The sequence below is a fragment of the Kogia breviceps genome, chromosome 9, assembly GCF_026419965.1.
Source record: "Kogia breviceps isolate mKogBre1 chromosome 9, mKogBre1 haplotype 1, whole genome shotgun sequence".
Taxonomy (NCBI): Eukaryota; Metazoa; Chordata; class Mammalia; order Artiodactyla; family Physeteridae; genus Kogia; species Kogia breviceps.
The window spans coordinates 99,584,693-99,602,259 of record NC_081318.1 but is presented as its reverse complement, the minus strand read 5'-3'; the positions used below and the strand labels follow the sequence as shown (position 1 = coordinate 99,602,259).

Sequence of the window (17,567 nt, the reverse complement as noted above, 5' to 3'; positions counted from 1 at the left end):
TTATCCTAAGGAAACAAAAGTCCAACAGTTTCATATATGAGTATGTTGATTGCACTATTGCTAGCATCAGAGATAGATAGAAGAAAACACTAATGTCTAAAATGGGATTGAGTAAATAAATTACAGTATATTCATGTAATGAAATACTGTAAAGACATTAAAGAATTATGTAAGGATATTTAAATAATACATTCAGTTATTTGTAGTAATTTTAGGTTGAGAAAAGCAGCTTTTCCCCAAAAGTGTGGATAGCTAACGGTGTTCACTTTGTTCTGGGACAACAGATAATAATTTGTTTTTTTCCCTTTGGGTTTTCTGTATTTTAGAATTTTTCATATGGTAGCTATACTTAGGGTTGCAGCTATAAATTAACACAATAAATGCTGCCTAAAAGAAAAAGGGAAAAAACCTAGTCCCTGTTGAAAGTTGTATAAGATCAGTACTTAACTTGAGGTTCAGCCTTTTTTTTTTTTCTTAATTGAAGTAGAGTTGATTTACAATGTTGTGTTAATTTCTGGTGTACAGCAAAATGATTCACTTATACATATATATACATATATATTTTTTCCATTATGATTTATTTCATATTCTTTTCTGTTATGATTTGTCACAGGTTATTGAATTTAGTTCCCTGTGCTATACAATAGGACCTTGTTGTTTATTCATTCTATATAGAATAGAATGCATCTGCTAATCCCAAACTCCCAGTCCTTCCCTCCCTCAGCCCCCTCCCCCTTGGCAACCACAAGTATGATAATCTCTGAGTCCATCCATGTTGCTGCAAATGGCATTACTTTGTTCTTTTTATGGCTGAGTAGTATTCCATTGTATATATGTACCACATCATCTTTATCCATTCATCTGTTGATGGACATTTGAGGCTCAGTCTTAACCTGGATGGCTGAACTTACGTGCATTTTTCTCATTTCTTATTACAAAATAGAATACATTTCCGTTAGAAAATATAACAAAGAAAATATAAAGTATCTCTGGTCTTAGCACCCTAAAACATCCACTGTTAACACACATATGTGTTAAGGGTTGTGTGTAAGTGAGATATGTACAAAAATAAATATATAAAATCTCTATCCAAACTGTATACATATAATTTAAAATAGGGGTTGGCAAGCTTTTCTGTAAAGGGCTGGTAGTAAATATTTTAAACTTTGCATGCTACATACTGTTTCTGCTGACTATTTTTCCTTTTGTTTCTGTTTTTCCTTCTCTCTCTTCCTCCCGCCTTTTCATGTTTTCAAGGCTTCAAAAATATAAAAACTATTTTTAGCTTCCAGGCCATAAAAAAACAGACCAGGGGCCGGGCTGTAGTTTGCCACCCCTGACTTAAATTATGTAATACATTGATTTTAATATGCTCAAGAGAAGAAGAAGAGCATGTGACACTTTTGCAAAGTATTATTTAGAAACAGTGAAATACGTTACTAATATGTGATTGGAAACACAAGACCCACTGTGGGTGTTGCCCAGATTAGCCATTGGGCATTTTGGGTTCTGCTTCTGTCAGAGATAGATAGAAGGCATCCGTGAGTAGAGTTGCAGAGAATGGGTCATTGAAACCATGTTAAAACTATATTAGTTTCCTTCCTTTCTTTGTCCTCGAATAAAACTTTATTGAAGCATAGTGTCGGAGAATATAAGTAACGGTTGCTATATGTCATTGAAGTTAATTTCTATCACTTAAGTCACAGGGTAGGTTGTGTACATTCCATCTTCAGTGCTACACGGCTAAGTTAGCAAAAGTACCATATAGTGAATGACATGTGATGAAGAGTTTTCTATCAGATGAATAAAATAACCTGTGAATTTCTTTTCTAGATATGCTCGGTGAAGGAACGGCATGCCAGTGAAATGAGGGACCTGCCAAGCCGATACGTTGAAATAGGTACGCCTTCTGCGGTGTAAACCTTCAGAAGAGAATCCATGTTATGAAGGGGAGTCCTAACGCCATGTTCTTCAGGGCTCATCATTGGTACCTTGATGAAATAGATCAAGAAACTCCTAAGTGTTGGAATTTGGCTGGAGAGACCCTTTATTCTAACTCTGTTTCTAATTTTTACACAATAATACTGTAGTTGGTTGAAGAACCATGGGCTTGGGTTCTGGTTCTGTTATCTACCACCTGGACTTTGGACAAATTTCTGCATGCCTCAGTCACTTTTCATCTATAAAATACAGAAAAGAATACCTGTCTCACAGGTTGTTTGTCAAAATTCCAAGCATGCATGCACAGCTCATAATACAGTACTCACACTTGGTATTGTCGGCGTGTGCCTTCTAAATATTTACTTCCCTCTTCACTGGTCTGGTCCAAACTGCCATAGTCTTACCTGGATCACTGCAGCAGCCTCCTCACTCGTTCGTCTCTTTCCACTGTGAATTACTGTACTCTAGTCCCCTGCACTGCAGTCAAAATACAAATCAGTTGGTGTCACCACCCTTCAGTCCCTTCCCATTGTTCTTAGGATAAGGATGAGACTCCTTAACTTGACCGCAGGGATCTGCGTTGGCCCTCACCTGCCTTTCTAGCTTCAGCTCATAACAAGCTTCTCCTTGGTCTCTGTGCTCCAATCACACTGGCTTTCTTCCATCTGCCTGTGCTGCTGCTTCCCATCTCTCTAGAATGCTGTTCTTGCCTCTTTTTACTTCATGGACCCCTTATCTTTAATCATCCCTCAGCTCAAGTGTTGCTTTTGTGGGAAGGCCCACTGGTCCTCCCTAAGCAGGTCAAATCCCCCCACGATAGGCATGTAGCATCGCCCTTTCTAGCCCTCGTTTAAGTTGCAGTGATCGTGTGATTATTCAGTGCATTTCTGTCTCTTGCAGCAGACTGTAACCTCCTTGTTTTTGCTCAGTGTTTGTATCTCAGGGACCTGGCACCATACCTGGCACATAGTGGGTGCTAAATAATATTGGTTTGAATGAATCAGTGACTCTGGAAACAACTATTCAGGAAAAGTATGCCAAGGAGGCTATGCCACTACTTTTATAACTCAGTTTTAGGACCTAGTGCCAAAGTTACTCCAACAGAAAGGGTGAGGATTGACTGACTTTTGTCAGTTAAACAGAGGAAAAGCTCTTTTTGTATTATTTAGAGCTGAGCAATAGACAGTTTTGTGGCAGAGACGCTGCGCCACGTTATATGTCAGCTGAAAACTTTACCCATCGGGATGGGGGATGGGGAATATACATTTGATGGGTTGTTATAAAAGGATGAAGCTGAGATAAATCATTTGCACATGACTGTCCTTTTTTAAAAAGTTAATATTTATTTATGGCTGCGTTGGGTCTCCATTTCTGCACATGGACTCTCTCTAGTTACGGTGAGCGGGGGCTACTCTTCGTCGCGGTGCGCGGGCTTCTCGTTGCGGTGGCTTCTCTTGTTGCGGAGCCACGGGCCCTAGGCGCGTGAGCTGCAGTAGCTGTGGCACGTGGACTCAGTAGTTGTGGCGCACGGGCTTGGTTGCTCCGCGGCATGTGGGATCTTCCCGGATCAGGGCTCGAACCCATGTGCCCTGCGTTGACAGGCAGATTCTTAACCCCTGCGCCACCAGGGAAGCCCCATGACTGTACTTTCATAAGCAGAGAAAGATGTACCCACCAGGCAAATATGGTTGTAGCATTTAAATCTGGGGTATTTTATACTTGAAGTTGGAAGTTGGTGGTAGGGTTTTAATAGTTTTGCTCTTCTCTTGTTTGTTTTGCCTTAGAAGGATAAATACATACATTCATAGTTCGGATTTCTCGGAGTCTGGACAAAATAGGTAAATACAGAATATAATGATACTGAGAACTAGAAGATAGATAAAAGATAATTATTTCAGTATCTCTCTATTGTCTGCCCCTCCCCTGCCTACCAGAATAAAACCTGAACATCTCAATGCATAGTGTCCTGAGAGATAAGTATTAGAATATTTTAAATACAGATGAGTTTAAAAAAGAAAAAGGCAAGAACTCTGGGAACTTCAGGATGTAAAAATTGCCAGGAAGGCATGAAGTGCAGCCATGTCGTCTTCTCTCCTTAGTTGGTGTTTATTGCTCGCATACCAGGTACGGGCCATTGTGCTATGTGTGTTACCTACTTTAGTTCACTGTCACAGCAGCCTCTGAAGGGCAAGGAGTAGGCTTCTTATTCTACAGATGAAGAAAACTGAGGCTCAGGGTGGTAAACCACCTGTCCCAGGTCTTAACTGCTGTGGCATTAAAATGGATAGAATCTAACCCTGCAGAACAACCAGGCAGGGAGGCCAGGCAGTTTGCCAGATTCCTGTCCGATCTTGATACGGTTGCTTTACCTCCCTAAGCCAGACTTTCCTCACCTGTAAAACGGAGGTGAGGGACTTCCCTGGCCGACCAGTGGTTCAGACTCCGTGCTTCCATTGCAGGGGGTGTGGGTTCGATCCCGGGTCAGGGAACTAAGTCCCCACACGCCGTGCAGTGTGGCCAAAAAATTTTTTTAAAGTAAAAAATTTAAAAAGTAAAATGGAGATAAGACCTACTGTCTCAGATAGTTGGGAGGATTAAACATGATTCGAAGGTCTATAACACTGTCCTTGGCACACAGTAGGTGTTCACTGAATCACGGTGGTTATTACCACCGTGCAGACTTCCATCCCAGCTCCATGACTGCTAATAGCCGGTCCAGTGGTGGCCCTAGAGCCCTGGGATCACATTATTAAAGTGGGTTTTGTCTGTAGTACAATTTCCGTGCAATAGACCGTGTGTGAGTACTAACAATATCACATTACGGACATTTTGCTACTATGGTTAATGGTTAAGTACCATTTTTTCCCCTCTTGAGAGCAAACCTTTAAGAATATAAACCATTTCTACAGCAGGAGGCAAAGTGGTTTAGTTAAGAGTCCTTGACTAGAATAAAGGAAAAGAGAAATATTAGGAGGTCTGGGTTACAATTTGCTTTATGACAGTGTAAACCACTGTTCTTTAGTAAATGAGGTGAAGATGACATTGAGATGAAAGAAATATCTGTGGCTGTACATTACATTTCTTCGAAGCCAGATGTTTATAACTCTTCCTTATAAGTCAGAATCTCAAAAACAATGCAAAAGTTATTCCTCTCAATAAGATATTCTTGTAAATGAAAGCTAGTAATAATAAAGATGAAGCTTACTGGCCAATCTCTAATCCATGAAGACATAAGGTTACATAAGGTTTGGGGGATGTCATTTCTTCTTCCAAATTACAGTTTTAAAGTAGGTTGTGGTCCATGCCTGCTGTACGTATTTTAACTTAACTTGGGTCTCTTACTGTCACAGAACTCCCTCACTCTCTGGCACTTTTTACTAAAGTCATCCATGTTCTTAATGGAATGGTAGTTGGGAGCTGACACTATGTTGTTGGGAAATGAAGCCAGTATTGGTGTGTCATTTGGGGGGCATCTACTGCCAAGGGCAGATAACTTAACATGCAAGGAATGAATGATTGACTCCCTAGTCTTGATTTCATACGGAAGTCTATTTCAAAAAAAATAATAATCATCAAGAGAAAAGCTACATGGAAATCTACATAAAATGACAGAGAGAAGCCAGGAAGAAAGAGAAGGAGAAGAAAATAAGGGAAATCTTTTTCACTTTAATTAAGCAGAGTCCGTATTGTCATTTTATTACGTGCTGTGGCTCTATTTAGTACATTGTTCTATTTTCAGCCTCTTGATTGACTTGGAAATTGAAGGCCTTTTTGCGTGGTGGAAGAGAGCTGTGAAATGAATGCCTTTCTTAGATCTAAGTATCTCTACCCACCTGTTAGCATTCTGACCCCAGACACACAGGTTCCAGCAGTGGGACAGTTCTCCCGTGCCCGTGAGTGACGAGTCTCACCTCCGTGTCTAAGTCTCAGTAGAAATCAGGACAGTTCAAGGTGTCCTTAAGGATCTCGCTCTGTATGGTTTTCTGTTCTGTTAGAATTCAGTTTGTTTCTCTCTAATCTATTAACTCTTTTGTTCTGCATTGAATTTTTTCCCCAACATTTTTTATGAAAATTACTAAACATACAAAAAAACTAAAGAATTTTACTGGATCTATTTACTTGCCTCCTTGATTCCACAGTTAAGCTTTTATTATACTTGTTTTATTACGTGTCTGTTACTCTATCCATTTGTCACAGGGCTAGAGACTCAAATACTTGTTGGAAGTGGAGTTAAGAAATTTTCTCTACCGTAAGTAGCGGTAAGAAATCGGAAGCACCTGAAGTAAGGAGTATATTTTGTTCATTTTATAGCAACTACCACCCAGCCACATGCTTAAATACATTACAAACAGCATTTTGTTTAATCTTCACAGTGGGTAGGGCTGCTATCCCATTTTATAGGTGAAGAAGCTGAGGTTCCGAGGGATCAAGTAACCTGCTCAAGATGAGGACATTTGGAAGCAAAGAAGGCAGCATTTGAACACAGATAAGCCTAGTTTCAAAGCTGTTGCCCCTCACTGCTGTGCTATGCGTTCGTCCATGCATGCCCTCCTCCTAGCCCCAAGCCCTCACTTGCAGACAAAGTAACTGATGAGAAGAAAAGCAGCGAGCTGCAGGCACTCAGATACCAACCAGGTAAAGGTGCAGATAAAGGTGGGGAGGGGACAGAGCCAGGAAATCTCAGAAAGCAAGGGACCAGATTTTTAAAACTATGTGAAAACTACGAATGAGGAGGGGACTCTTGGAAGTTAGAAGAGTTATCTCAGTTCCTCCCTCCTCGCAAGAGATCAGTGGCTGATTTCACCTAGAAACAAGTGCAGAAAAGTACCAAGGTCAAATCCCATACTAAGGTTTAAGAAAAAGTGAATAAGGAGCAGAACAACATCCTCGGCCATGAAAGCACACCAGACAGAAACACCCACCAAATAGATCATGACTGTAATTTACTGTTGCAGAACAAGCTACAAGATAGTTTAAAGAAGTGATGGGGGCTTCCCTTGTGGTGCAGTGGTTAAGAATCTGCCTGCTAATGCAGGGGACACAGGTTCGATCCCTGGTCTGGGAAGATCCCACATGCCACAGAGCAGCTAAACCCATGCACCACAACTACTGAGCCTGCGCGCTAGAGCCCGTGAGCCGCAACTACTGAGCCCACACGCCACAACTACTGAAGCCCATACGCCTAGATCCTGTGCTTCACAACAAGAGAAGCCACAGCAATGAGAAGCCTGCACACCACAATCCTGCTCACCGCAACTAGAGAAAGCCCATGTGCAGCAACGAAGACCCAATGCAGCCAAAAATAAATTTTAAAAAGAAGTGATGGAAGGCATGAAAGAACAACAAAAATCAGAACTAAAAAAATTTCAAATGAGGTGACAGAACTCAGGAAATATTTATAAATAAAAGATTATTTCAGAAATGAAGGTTAAACTGGAAGGAACACAGGAGCAAATAGACACAAAGACAATGCTGTAAGAAGAGAAAAAGAAGAGGAAAAAAATTTTCATCACAAATAAGGGGAAAAAAAGATTTATTATTAAATGATAAATACTGAGACAGGCAAAGATAATTCAGCCTACAAATAAGAGTCATGGAAAACAAAACAAGGGAATGGAATAAATACCAAAAACAGTAATTCAAGAAAAATTTCCTGAAATTACAGAGAAACAAAACTAGAAACTATAAATTAAAATAGTACAGTTGTGCATCTGAAAATTATGACCTACGATGAACATCTTCAAGATATATTTGAGTAAAATAACTGGACTTTAAAGACAAAAATCATTGGGGGGCATCTGGACCTGCACTGTCCAATATGGTAACCACTCTCCACTTATAGCTGTTAAGCGCTTGAAATATGGCAGATGCGGGCTGAGATGTGCTGCATCTAGGATTCCAAAGACTTAGTATGAAAATAAAAAGTAAATTATCTCATTAATAATCCTTTATGTTGTTAAATGTTGCAGTGACCATGTTTTGGACATGTTGCATTAAATAAAATACTTTTTAAATTTCACCTCTTTTTACTCTTTAATATGGCTACTAGAAAACTTTAAAGTTATGTTTTTGGCTTGTGTTAATATTCTGTTGGACAGCACTGATCAAGAACTCAAGCCTCTCTTCTAGATCAGAGCTTTGTACACAATTGTCCTCTTTCTGGATCCAAAGGACTTCCTTGAATAAAATTTTTATGTGAATAGTCCCTCTGAAACTTTATTCCTCTTTCTCTCTTATTCTGCATAGAATCTTTCTTTTTTCCTTGAATTATTTCTTCTAGCATGTCTAGGAATGCTTTGTTCTCCTAAATAAACCAGAGCACTGCAGGCCTTTCATCCCCATCAGGATGAAGGCTGTGTTGCAGCTGTAATGTACATCTTTGCTTACCTCCATCACAATCCCAGGGACCCCAGAGCACTTCCTGCAGGGCCCCAGAGCCATTGACTCACTTTCAGAACTCTTTCATCTGAAGAATAGCTAGTGCCTTTTGTGGCTCCCTCTAGAAATTCTGCATTTTTCTCTCCTTCCCCCATGCCTCCCTCCAGCTTTTGCTTTCTATTTTGTTTTAGTGGTTTCTGACAATTTGTCTTTTTCTTTATGACTTATCTTGTCCAGATAATGGAAAGATGAGCTTCCATGGTATGAGACCTATAAACCACCTGTATTCAAACGGGTTTTCCTTTGGAAAAATTTTTTCATTAGTTATTAAAAATCATTGTCATGTGGAAAAAAATAGAATTTTAGAGAAAATAAACTGAAACTTTGTTCCACTAAAATTTTGAAGTAGAAGGCAGTAATTACTTGAAGATATTTTATAAAGCTGATCCATAAAATTTTACATAATTTATGTATGTTCCAGAAGAATAAATACTACCGTTCAGCATTTCTTTCTCTAAATCTGTTCATTAAGAATAGTCCTTATAGTTTCCTGTTCATTCTTTATTTTATTTTTTAAACATCTTTTTGGGGAGTATAATTGCTTTACAATGGTGTGTTAGTTTCTGCTCTGTAACAAAGTGAATCAGCTATACACATACACACGTTCCCATATCCTTTCCCTTCTGCATCTCCCTCCTTATCCCACCCCTCTAGGTGGTCACAAAGCACCGAGCTGATCTCCCTGTGCTATGCGACTGCCTCCCACTAGCTATCTATTTTATGTTTGGTAGTGTATATATGTCCATGCCACTCTCTCATTTTGTCACAGCTTACCCTTCCCCATCCCCATATCCTCAAGTCCATTCTCTAGTTGGTTTGTGTCTTTATTCCCATCTTACCCCTAGGTTCTTCATGACCTATTTTTTTTCCTTAGATTCCATATATATGTGTTAGCACATGGTATTTGTTTTTCTCATTCTGACTTATACTCTGTAAGACAGACTCTAGGTCCATCCACCTCACTACAAATAACTCAATTTCGTTTCATTTTATGGCTGAGTAATATTCCATTGTATATATGTGCCACATCTTCTTTATCCTTTCATCTGTTGATGGACACATAGGTTACTTCCACATCCTGGCTATTGTAAATAGAGCTGCAATGAACATTTTGGTACATGACTCTTTTTGAATTATGGTTTTCTCAGTGTATATGCCCAGTAGTGGGATTGCTGGGTCATATGGTAGTTCTATTTGTAGTTTTTTAAGGAGCCTCCATACTGTTCTCCATAGTGGCTGTATCAATTTACATTCCCACCAGCAGTGCAAGAGGGTTCGCTTTTCTCCACACCCTCTCCAGCATTTATTGTTTCTAGATTTTTTGATGATGGCCATTCTGACCAGTGTGAGATGATATCTCATAGTTTAGATTGGCATTTCTCTAATGATTAATGATGTTGAGCGTTCTTTCATGTGTTTGTTGGCAATCTGTATATCTTCTTTGGAGAAATGTCTATTTAGGTCTTCTGCCCATTTTTGGATTGGGTTGTTTGTTTTTTTGTTATTGAGCTGCCTGAGTTGCCTATAAATTTTGGATATTAATCCTTTGTCAGTTGCTTCATTTGCAACTATTTTCTCCCATTCTGAGGGTTGTCTTTTGGTCTTGTTTGTGGTTTCCTTTGCTGTGCAAAAGCTTTTAAGTTTCATTAGGTCCCATTTGTTTATTTTTGTTTTTATTTCCATTTCTCTAGGAGCTGGGTCAAAAAGGATCTTGCTGTGATTTATGTCATAGAGTGTTCAGCCTATGTTTTCCTCTAAGAGTTTAATAGTGTCCGGCCTTACATTTAGGTCTTTATTCCATTTTGAGTTTATTTTTGTGTATGGTGTTAGGGAGTGTTTTAATCTCATACTTTTACATGTAACTGTCCAGTTTTGCCAGCACCACTTATTGAAGAGGCTGTCTTTTCTCCACTGTATATTCTTGCCTCCTTTATCAAAGGTAAGGTGACCATATGTGCGTGGGTTTAACTCTGGGCTTTCTATCCTGTTCCAATGATCTATATTTCTGTTTTTTGTGCCAGTCCATACTGTCTTGATTACTGTAGCTTTGTAGTATAGTCTGAAGTCAGGGAGCCTGATTCCTCCAGCTCCATTTTTCGTTCTCAAGATTGCTTTGGCTATTTGGGGTCTTTTGTGTTTCCATACAAATTGTGAAATTTTTTGTTGTAGTTCTGTGAAAAATGCCAGTCGTAGTTTGATAGGGATTGCATTGAATCTTTAGATTGCTTTGGGTATTGCAGTCATTTTCACAATGTTGATTCTTCCAATCCAAGAACATGGTATATCTTTTCATCATTTGTATCATCTTTAATTTCTTTCATCAGTGTCTTATAATTTTCTGCATACAGGTCTTTTGTCTCCTTAGGTAGGTGTATTCCTAGATATTTTATTCTGTTTGTTGCAATAGTAAATGGGAGTGTTTTCTTAATTTCTCTTTCAGATTTTTCATCATTAGTGTATAGGAATGCCAGAGATTTCTGTGCATTAATTTTGTATACTGCAACTTTACCAAATTCATTGATTAGCTCTAGTAGTTTTCTGGTAGCATCTTTAGGATTCTCTATGTATAGTGTCATGTCATCTGCAAACAGTGACAGCCTTACTACTTTTCCAATTTGGATTCCTTTTGTTTCTTTTTATTCTCTGATTGCTGTGGCTAGAACTTCCAAAACTATGTTGAATAAGAGTGGTGAGAGTGGGCAGCCTTGTCTTGTTCCTGATCTTAGTGGAAATGGTTTCTGTTTTTCACCATTGAGGACGATGCTAGTTGTGGGTTTGTCATATCAATTACAGGAAAAGATCTGTAAAAACTACATACACATGGAAGCTAAACAATATACTACTTAATAACGAAGTGATCACTGAAGAAATCAAAGAGGAAATGAAAAAATACCTAGAAACAAATGACAGTGGAGACACGACGACCCAAAACCTATGGGATGCAGCAAAAGCAGTTCTAAGAGGGAATTTTATAGCAATACAATCCTACCTTAAGAAACAGGAAACATCTCAAATAAACAACCTAACCTTGCACCTAAAGCAATTAGAGAAAGTAGAACAAAAAACCCCAAAGTTAGCAGAAGGAAAGAAATCATAAAGATCAGATCAGAAATAAATGAAAAAGAAATGAAGGAAACGATAGCAAAGATCAATAAAACTAAAAGCTGGTTCTTTGAGAAGATAAACAAAATTGATAAACCATTAGCCAGACTCATCAAGAAAAAAAGGGAGAAGACTCAAATCAATAGAATTAGAAATGAAAAAGGAGAAGTAGCAACTGATACTGCAGAAATACAAAAGATCCTGACAGATTACTGCAAGCAACTCTATGCCAATAAAATGGACAACCTGGAAGAAATGGAAAAATTTTTAGAAATGCACAACCTGCCAAGACTGAACCAGGAAGAAATAGAAAATATGAACAGACCAATCACAAGCACTGAAATTGAGACTGTGATTAAAAATCTTCCAACAAACAAAAGCCCAGGACCCGATGGCTTCACTGGTGAATTCTATCAAACATTTAGAGAAGAGCCAACACCTATCCTTCTCAAACTCTTCCAAAATATAGCAGAGGGAGGAACACTCCCAAACTCATTCTACGAGGCCACCATCACCTTGATACCAAAACCAGACAAAGATGTCAGAAAGAAAACTACAGGCCAATATCACTGATGAACATAGATGCAGAAATCCTCAACAAAATACTAGCAAATGGAATCCAACCACACATTAAAAGGATCATACACCATGATCAAGTGAGGTTTATTCCAGGAATCAAGGATTCTTCAGTATATGCAAATCAATCAATGTGATACACCATATTAACAAATTGAAGGAGAAAAACCATATGATCATCTCAATAGATCCAGAGAAAGCTTTTGACAAAATTCAGCACCCATTTATGATAAAAATCCTGCAGAAAGTAGGCATAGAGGGAACTTTCCTCAACTTTCCTGTTCATTCTGACACCACTGTCTCCAACCAGCCCTTCATGGATTCAGCCTTAATATAAAGAATACACTAAATCATGATAGATCTTAAAACAATCCTGTTTTGTTGTGTTAGTAAGTAGTAATGGAAAAACAGAATCCTGAAATGTCATTCATTCTGAACTGTCTTTTTTTTTTTAATGCAGAGTAGCTGTAGACATTTTCCTAAACTAGGACCTCATACCAGGGAATGAGTCCTCTTTTTTACATGATATCATTACTAATGGGTATTAATGGAGATGAATTTCTAAGTGGTAGAACATTCAAAGGTAAGAAAAGCAGCCATTATTTTAGAACTCTTAATTTGTGACTCAAAGGGTGCGACTATAATTGCAATTTTGTTTTCCATAAGAAGATTTCTGTTGATATGAAATCATTTTAATAAAATGAGAAGAATTATTTAATTGCAGCTGTATCTCAATGGTGATAACTTGCTTAACTGTGCCTCTGGAAATCTTGACAACACTATTTTTATATAATACTACATCTTTTCTTCATAAATAACATTTTATTTGTTTGTAATTTAGTCACTTCATGTCATTTCTACCTAAATTATTACCTATTTTCAATTAGTAAAGTGGTAGGATTTAGTACTTAACAAATAAGCATTTTGTTACAGTATCTGGAATTGAGAAGGAAATATCTGCTTCTTCACATCTGTCCTTATTTTCTTTAAGAACACATTAGATTTCCTACTATGTTCTTAATTAAAGATCAGGAAGTTTTCTGTGTTGTTAATGCAAGCTCTTGAGGACAGAAATCAGGAGGTAGAGGAGGAAAGATTTGGGTAGAATTGTTTTCTAGTTTCTCTGATCTGTATCTTATGGCTCATTCATATAAACCAAAGCCTTGATGTGGATTTGGTTACCTTTAGGAGGGATACTGTGTGATGCTCCTTGACAGTGAGCCTAGGCAGCCCCTTTGGCATTTCAAATGGGGAGAATACCTCGTTGCCCCACCATTTCTTAGATGATGCTCTCCCTCGGGTGCCTACGGCAGACAAGCCCATCAAAGGCTCCATGTGATTCCCATGAAACAGTCTCTGTAGCATCTTTGATTGCTCTTCATCCAAGTTGCTGTATGCATAGCACTTCAACGATGGAATGCGATTTAGTAAAAAAAACCACAAGTCCATCTCTACCAAAGAGTTCATGCAACCTCAGGAGTGCTGGCATCCAAAACCTCCTGTTAACAGGCCTGTATGTCTTCATGAATGTGAAACTATCACCTCTTTCATCAGTAGGTCATGCGTGGCCCACACTGTTCAATAGCATCGGCACATTCCAACCCTCCCGTCTCTCCCCCCTCCCCCCTGCCCACCCCCTACATTCATAGGTAGCACTGGGGAAGCTTCTCCAGAACCTTCTGTGCCTGGCTACCCGCTGCACGTGCTCATCTCTGAACACGTGGTTGTGGGAAGTTCTCTACGCATGTGCTTCATGAGAATATTGATCACATCACCACTTTACCAAAAATTATTTTCAAGTGCCTAGATTAAGAATATTCAGTTCAGGTTCAGTGGGTGAGAAAACAAGTCTTTGTGGCAGAGCTGGCACCATTTGGACGCCCATTGTATGGCTCTGTCCAGGGCACACTGACCACCTATGTGATCCCACCCAGGACAAAGCTTAAGAAATGTTATCCTTTTTAATATTTATGTTATTAACTACTTAGTGTTTTTCTGATTATCCTCAGTCTCATTTTGGTGTGAAAATAAAATTTTGAAAACATTTAAATAAGGAGCAGGCATTAAAGATCAGCAGAGTCAAGTAACACTAAGTGATTTATGAGGAGGATGGAGAGGAGGAAGAAGAAGAATTCAGTACCCCCTCAGTTTATGTTATGGGTTTTATTTTTGTCTGATACCTTTATGTATACATGGGAAAAGTCATACCCACAGAAATTAAAATGAATTATCCAAGTTCAGTGTAATTGCAGTTATAACCCAGATTTCCTAACTTCCCATTCAATATTGTTTCCAATATGCTACACTGACTTACCCTGCTTTGGAAAAGATGGTCATTTTATCATAAAAGTTAACTAAGCCTGAAGCTAATACCACAGAACTGTGGAGAACTGAATCAAGAAACTCTTAGAAAAAGTGGTGGGTTCAAATGAGAGTTTACTCTCAAATGAATCTGTAAGTGCCATGTATGATTCCTGGAAGAGTCTTTTCCTGGCACTAATATTGTATCAGTTGGCTTTGCTGCATAACAAACCATCCCAAAACTTAGTTGCTTAAAACAACAGTCATTTATTATAAATATTACAACAGCTAGTCATTAGAATCATACTGTAGCAATACTTGTACTTCTACCATTGAGCTTTCTATAAGATCTTTGAGGTCCATTGTAATTAAATCTATATACCTCTTAGATGATGCAATAGAAGAAATAGAACTTCTATGTTTTAATGACTATCTTTTAAAAGGAAAGAGAAATTTCTTATTTTCTCTGACCTTTATTTCACTGAAGAATTAGTGGAGTTTCATCATAATGTAATGTATATTTACACTTTTTTTCTTTTAAGTCTAGATATAATCTTTACTAAATGTTAAAAAGGGAGTAATAGTTTCATAATTACAAATAGCATTTCTTGTGACCATCATACCACTGTAATGCCCTAATTGTGAAAGATTGAAATTTATGTTTAAATTATTTTAAAAGTATTTTTGTCATTAGTAATATTTTTAAATTATTTAAAATATTTAATTTTTTAATATTTAAAAGTATTGTTAATGATAATCGTTTACATTGGGTTTTATGGATTTCAGAGTGTCTTCATGGGATTTAACTCTGTCATTTTTAAACTAACTAGATAATGTCACTCTTCACCATTCATGCTGCTGTTATTGTCGAGTTTGCTTTTTATTTGTAATAGAAATTTTCAAGCATAAGTTCCCAGATATTCTTTTGGGCTACTGATTATTGTCCAGAAAGTATGTTTATCTCTGCCCCCTTTTTGTTAGATTTCTAAAACGAGTCCATCCTGCGTTCGTAGTCGACGTGTCCTTTCCTTTGTGTGCTGCTTTTTGCTGCTAACAGTGAATCTTCTCTCCCTTTTGTTTGCAGTGTCTCAGTTTGAAACTGAATTCTACATCAGTGGACTGGCACCTCTCTGTGATCAGCTTGTTGTACTTTCCTATGTAAAGGAGGTTTCCGAAAAAACGGTAATTTTTTTTTTCACCCCAAATACAATAGGGCGGGTTCATTTGTAGCATTTTTACCCAGATGAAGTTGCCCATGAAAGGACTCAGCTCCAGTCTGAGCAGAACTTGCTGACCTGTAAAACAACGTCAGCAGAGATTACCCTGCAGGCTTAATGTATTTACATTTCAGAAGCTCCACTCATTGGTTGCCTTTGTTCCTTTTGCCAAGCAAAGGGGAGTCTTTTTTTTTTTTTTTTTTTTTTGCCTTCCCTTTTTTCCATCTCTCTTGTTGTTTCAGATGAAAGGAATGAAGGATTCCTCTTGCCAAAAGGCCAAGAAACTAAACTGACACTGTGCATTAGCAGAAATGACAGCAATGAAGTTGATCTGTGGCATCAGCAGGGGTCCCTGTGGTCAGAGTGAATTACAGAGAGGGTGGTCCATTATTTCCTGTGGTCCAGATATATTTGTTTATTTCCCAGTGGCCCAGTGATTCTGAGTAGCTTGATTCTTGCTTTGAAATTAGATTGTTGCTAAGTCTCGGTTATCACTGCAAATGATCGTATGAAATGTACGGCTCATAGGAAGCAGCAGAGAATCTGCATTTCATTATACATGATTTTGGAATGAAGCCTGTCGTAGGGTCCAGTGGAGGGGCCTGCATACTGAGTCTTTCTTTGAAGCCTAGGTCGGCCCCTTTCCCAGTTTGTCTTTATTGTCAGAGTCCAGAGTTCCTGTCAGGAAGGGGCCAAGGGTGGCTTCAAGGCATAAACAAGGAGAGTTTATTGTAAAGGATTTTCTTTGGGATGCTGTGGTATAAAAGAAATGCAATTGATCGTCTAGCCCTTTACAGTGAGTGGGCTCTCCTTGTCTGTATCCTCTCTCTCTCTCTCTCTCTCTTTTTTTTCTTTTCAAATAGCAAGGAATCAAATGGGGAGAAAAACCCTGGGAGTCCCGGTTTTGAAGTGGTAGCTGCTCTCCAGCATTTCTCTGAGCGAGCTCTTGCATCAGGAAGCCATCGCTATAGTAACCTGGAGCTCTGGGTGTCCATGTTGCTAGGCAATGGGATGCAATAGACTTAAGTGAACCCTCAAACCTGCTAAAATCAATAGGGCTGGTTTCTAGCCCTGTGCAGGACATCAGTTTATTATTATTTTATTTATTTTTTTTTTTTTTGAAAATAAAAGCATTGGCTCCGGAGGGAGTAAATACAGTGCTTTTTGATGAGGAATGTGGGAAGCATTCAGGATGTGATTGAAAGACATAAGGAAAGAGGCAGTAAAATGACAAAGGGAAGGCCTAATAAACCGTTGACCAAAAAAAAGAGAGAAAGGAAGGAAACCTTTGTTAATAAGAGAGTATTGGAAAGGAGTAAAAACCAAGAAAAGCCAGCCTCAAAGAGCAACTTAGAAAATGGAATTTTTTCAGAGGAAGAAGTGAGGGTCTTGGAGGTGCTTTAAAAATGTGTGTGTCAGTGTATATAACTCTTCATTTTCTCTAACACCAAAGGACACCTGAAGTCCTTAAATACAGAAAAAAACTGATCAAATTAAGGCAGAAGGAATAAAGAAGCAAGCTTGGGGCCAGCCACGCCCCCCTTTTCTTTTTCACATCCAAAAGTTTAACTGCAACAGTAAATAGAATTCGTTTTTTTATCAATTGTAATGTTATTCCAGCATATTTTCCTCATTGCACCTTTTACATATGTGCCTTTTCCCACACAGTTGCAGTGATAGTTACAAGCTCTTCTGTGTGGCCATAATCTTAAGAGCATTGTTCCGTTCTCTCTGCATATGGCTGTGCAGTCTCCCATCACCGTTCTGGTGGTTGTGAACTGTTGCATCTGGCTGAAAGAACCTAATTTATGAAGCTGTTCCCTTAATGTTTTGTTTTTCTTCCATTCATTAATAAAGCACGTGTGAAGGAGCTATTTATATGGTCTAGCAAGGTGATTTTCTTTTAACATTATTTGGTTCCATTTTTTTTTTTTCTATTTTGCTATTCTAATTTTGATATTTTTTGTCATTGTTATAGTTGTTATTTTTTTA

General features: G+C 38.4%; 1 protein-coding gene across 1 annotated transcript in view; it reads left to right on the top strand.

Annotated features, from left to right (window-relative positions):
* The window catches only part of VPS41 (VPS41 subunit of HOPS complex), a 189,442-nt gene that overhangs the window by 125,135 nt on the left and 46,740 nt on the right, over positions 1-17,567 (top strand). Inside the window, exons 10-11 of the mRNA XM_059074312.2 lie at positions 1,834-1,900; positions 15,443-15,540. Of these exons, the coding sequence (XP_058930295.1) occupies positions 1,834-1,900; positions 15,443-15,540 (165 nt within the window). The remainder of the gene's footprint in view (positions 1-1,833; positions 1,901-15,442; positions 15,541-17,567) is intronic.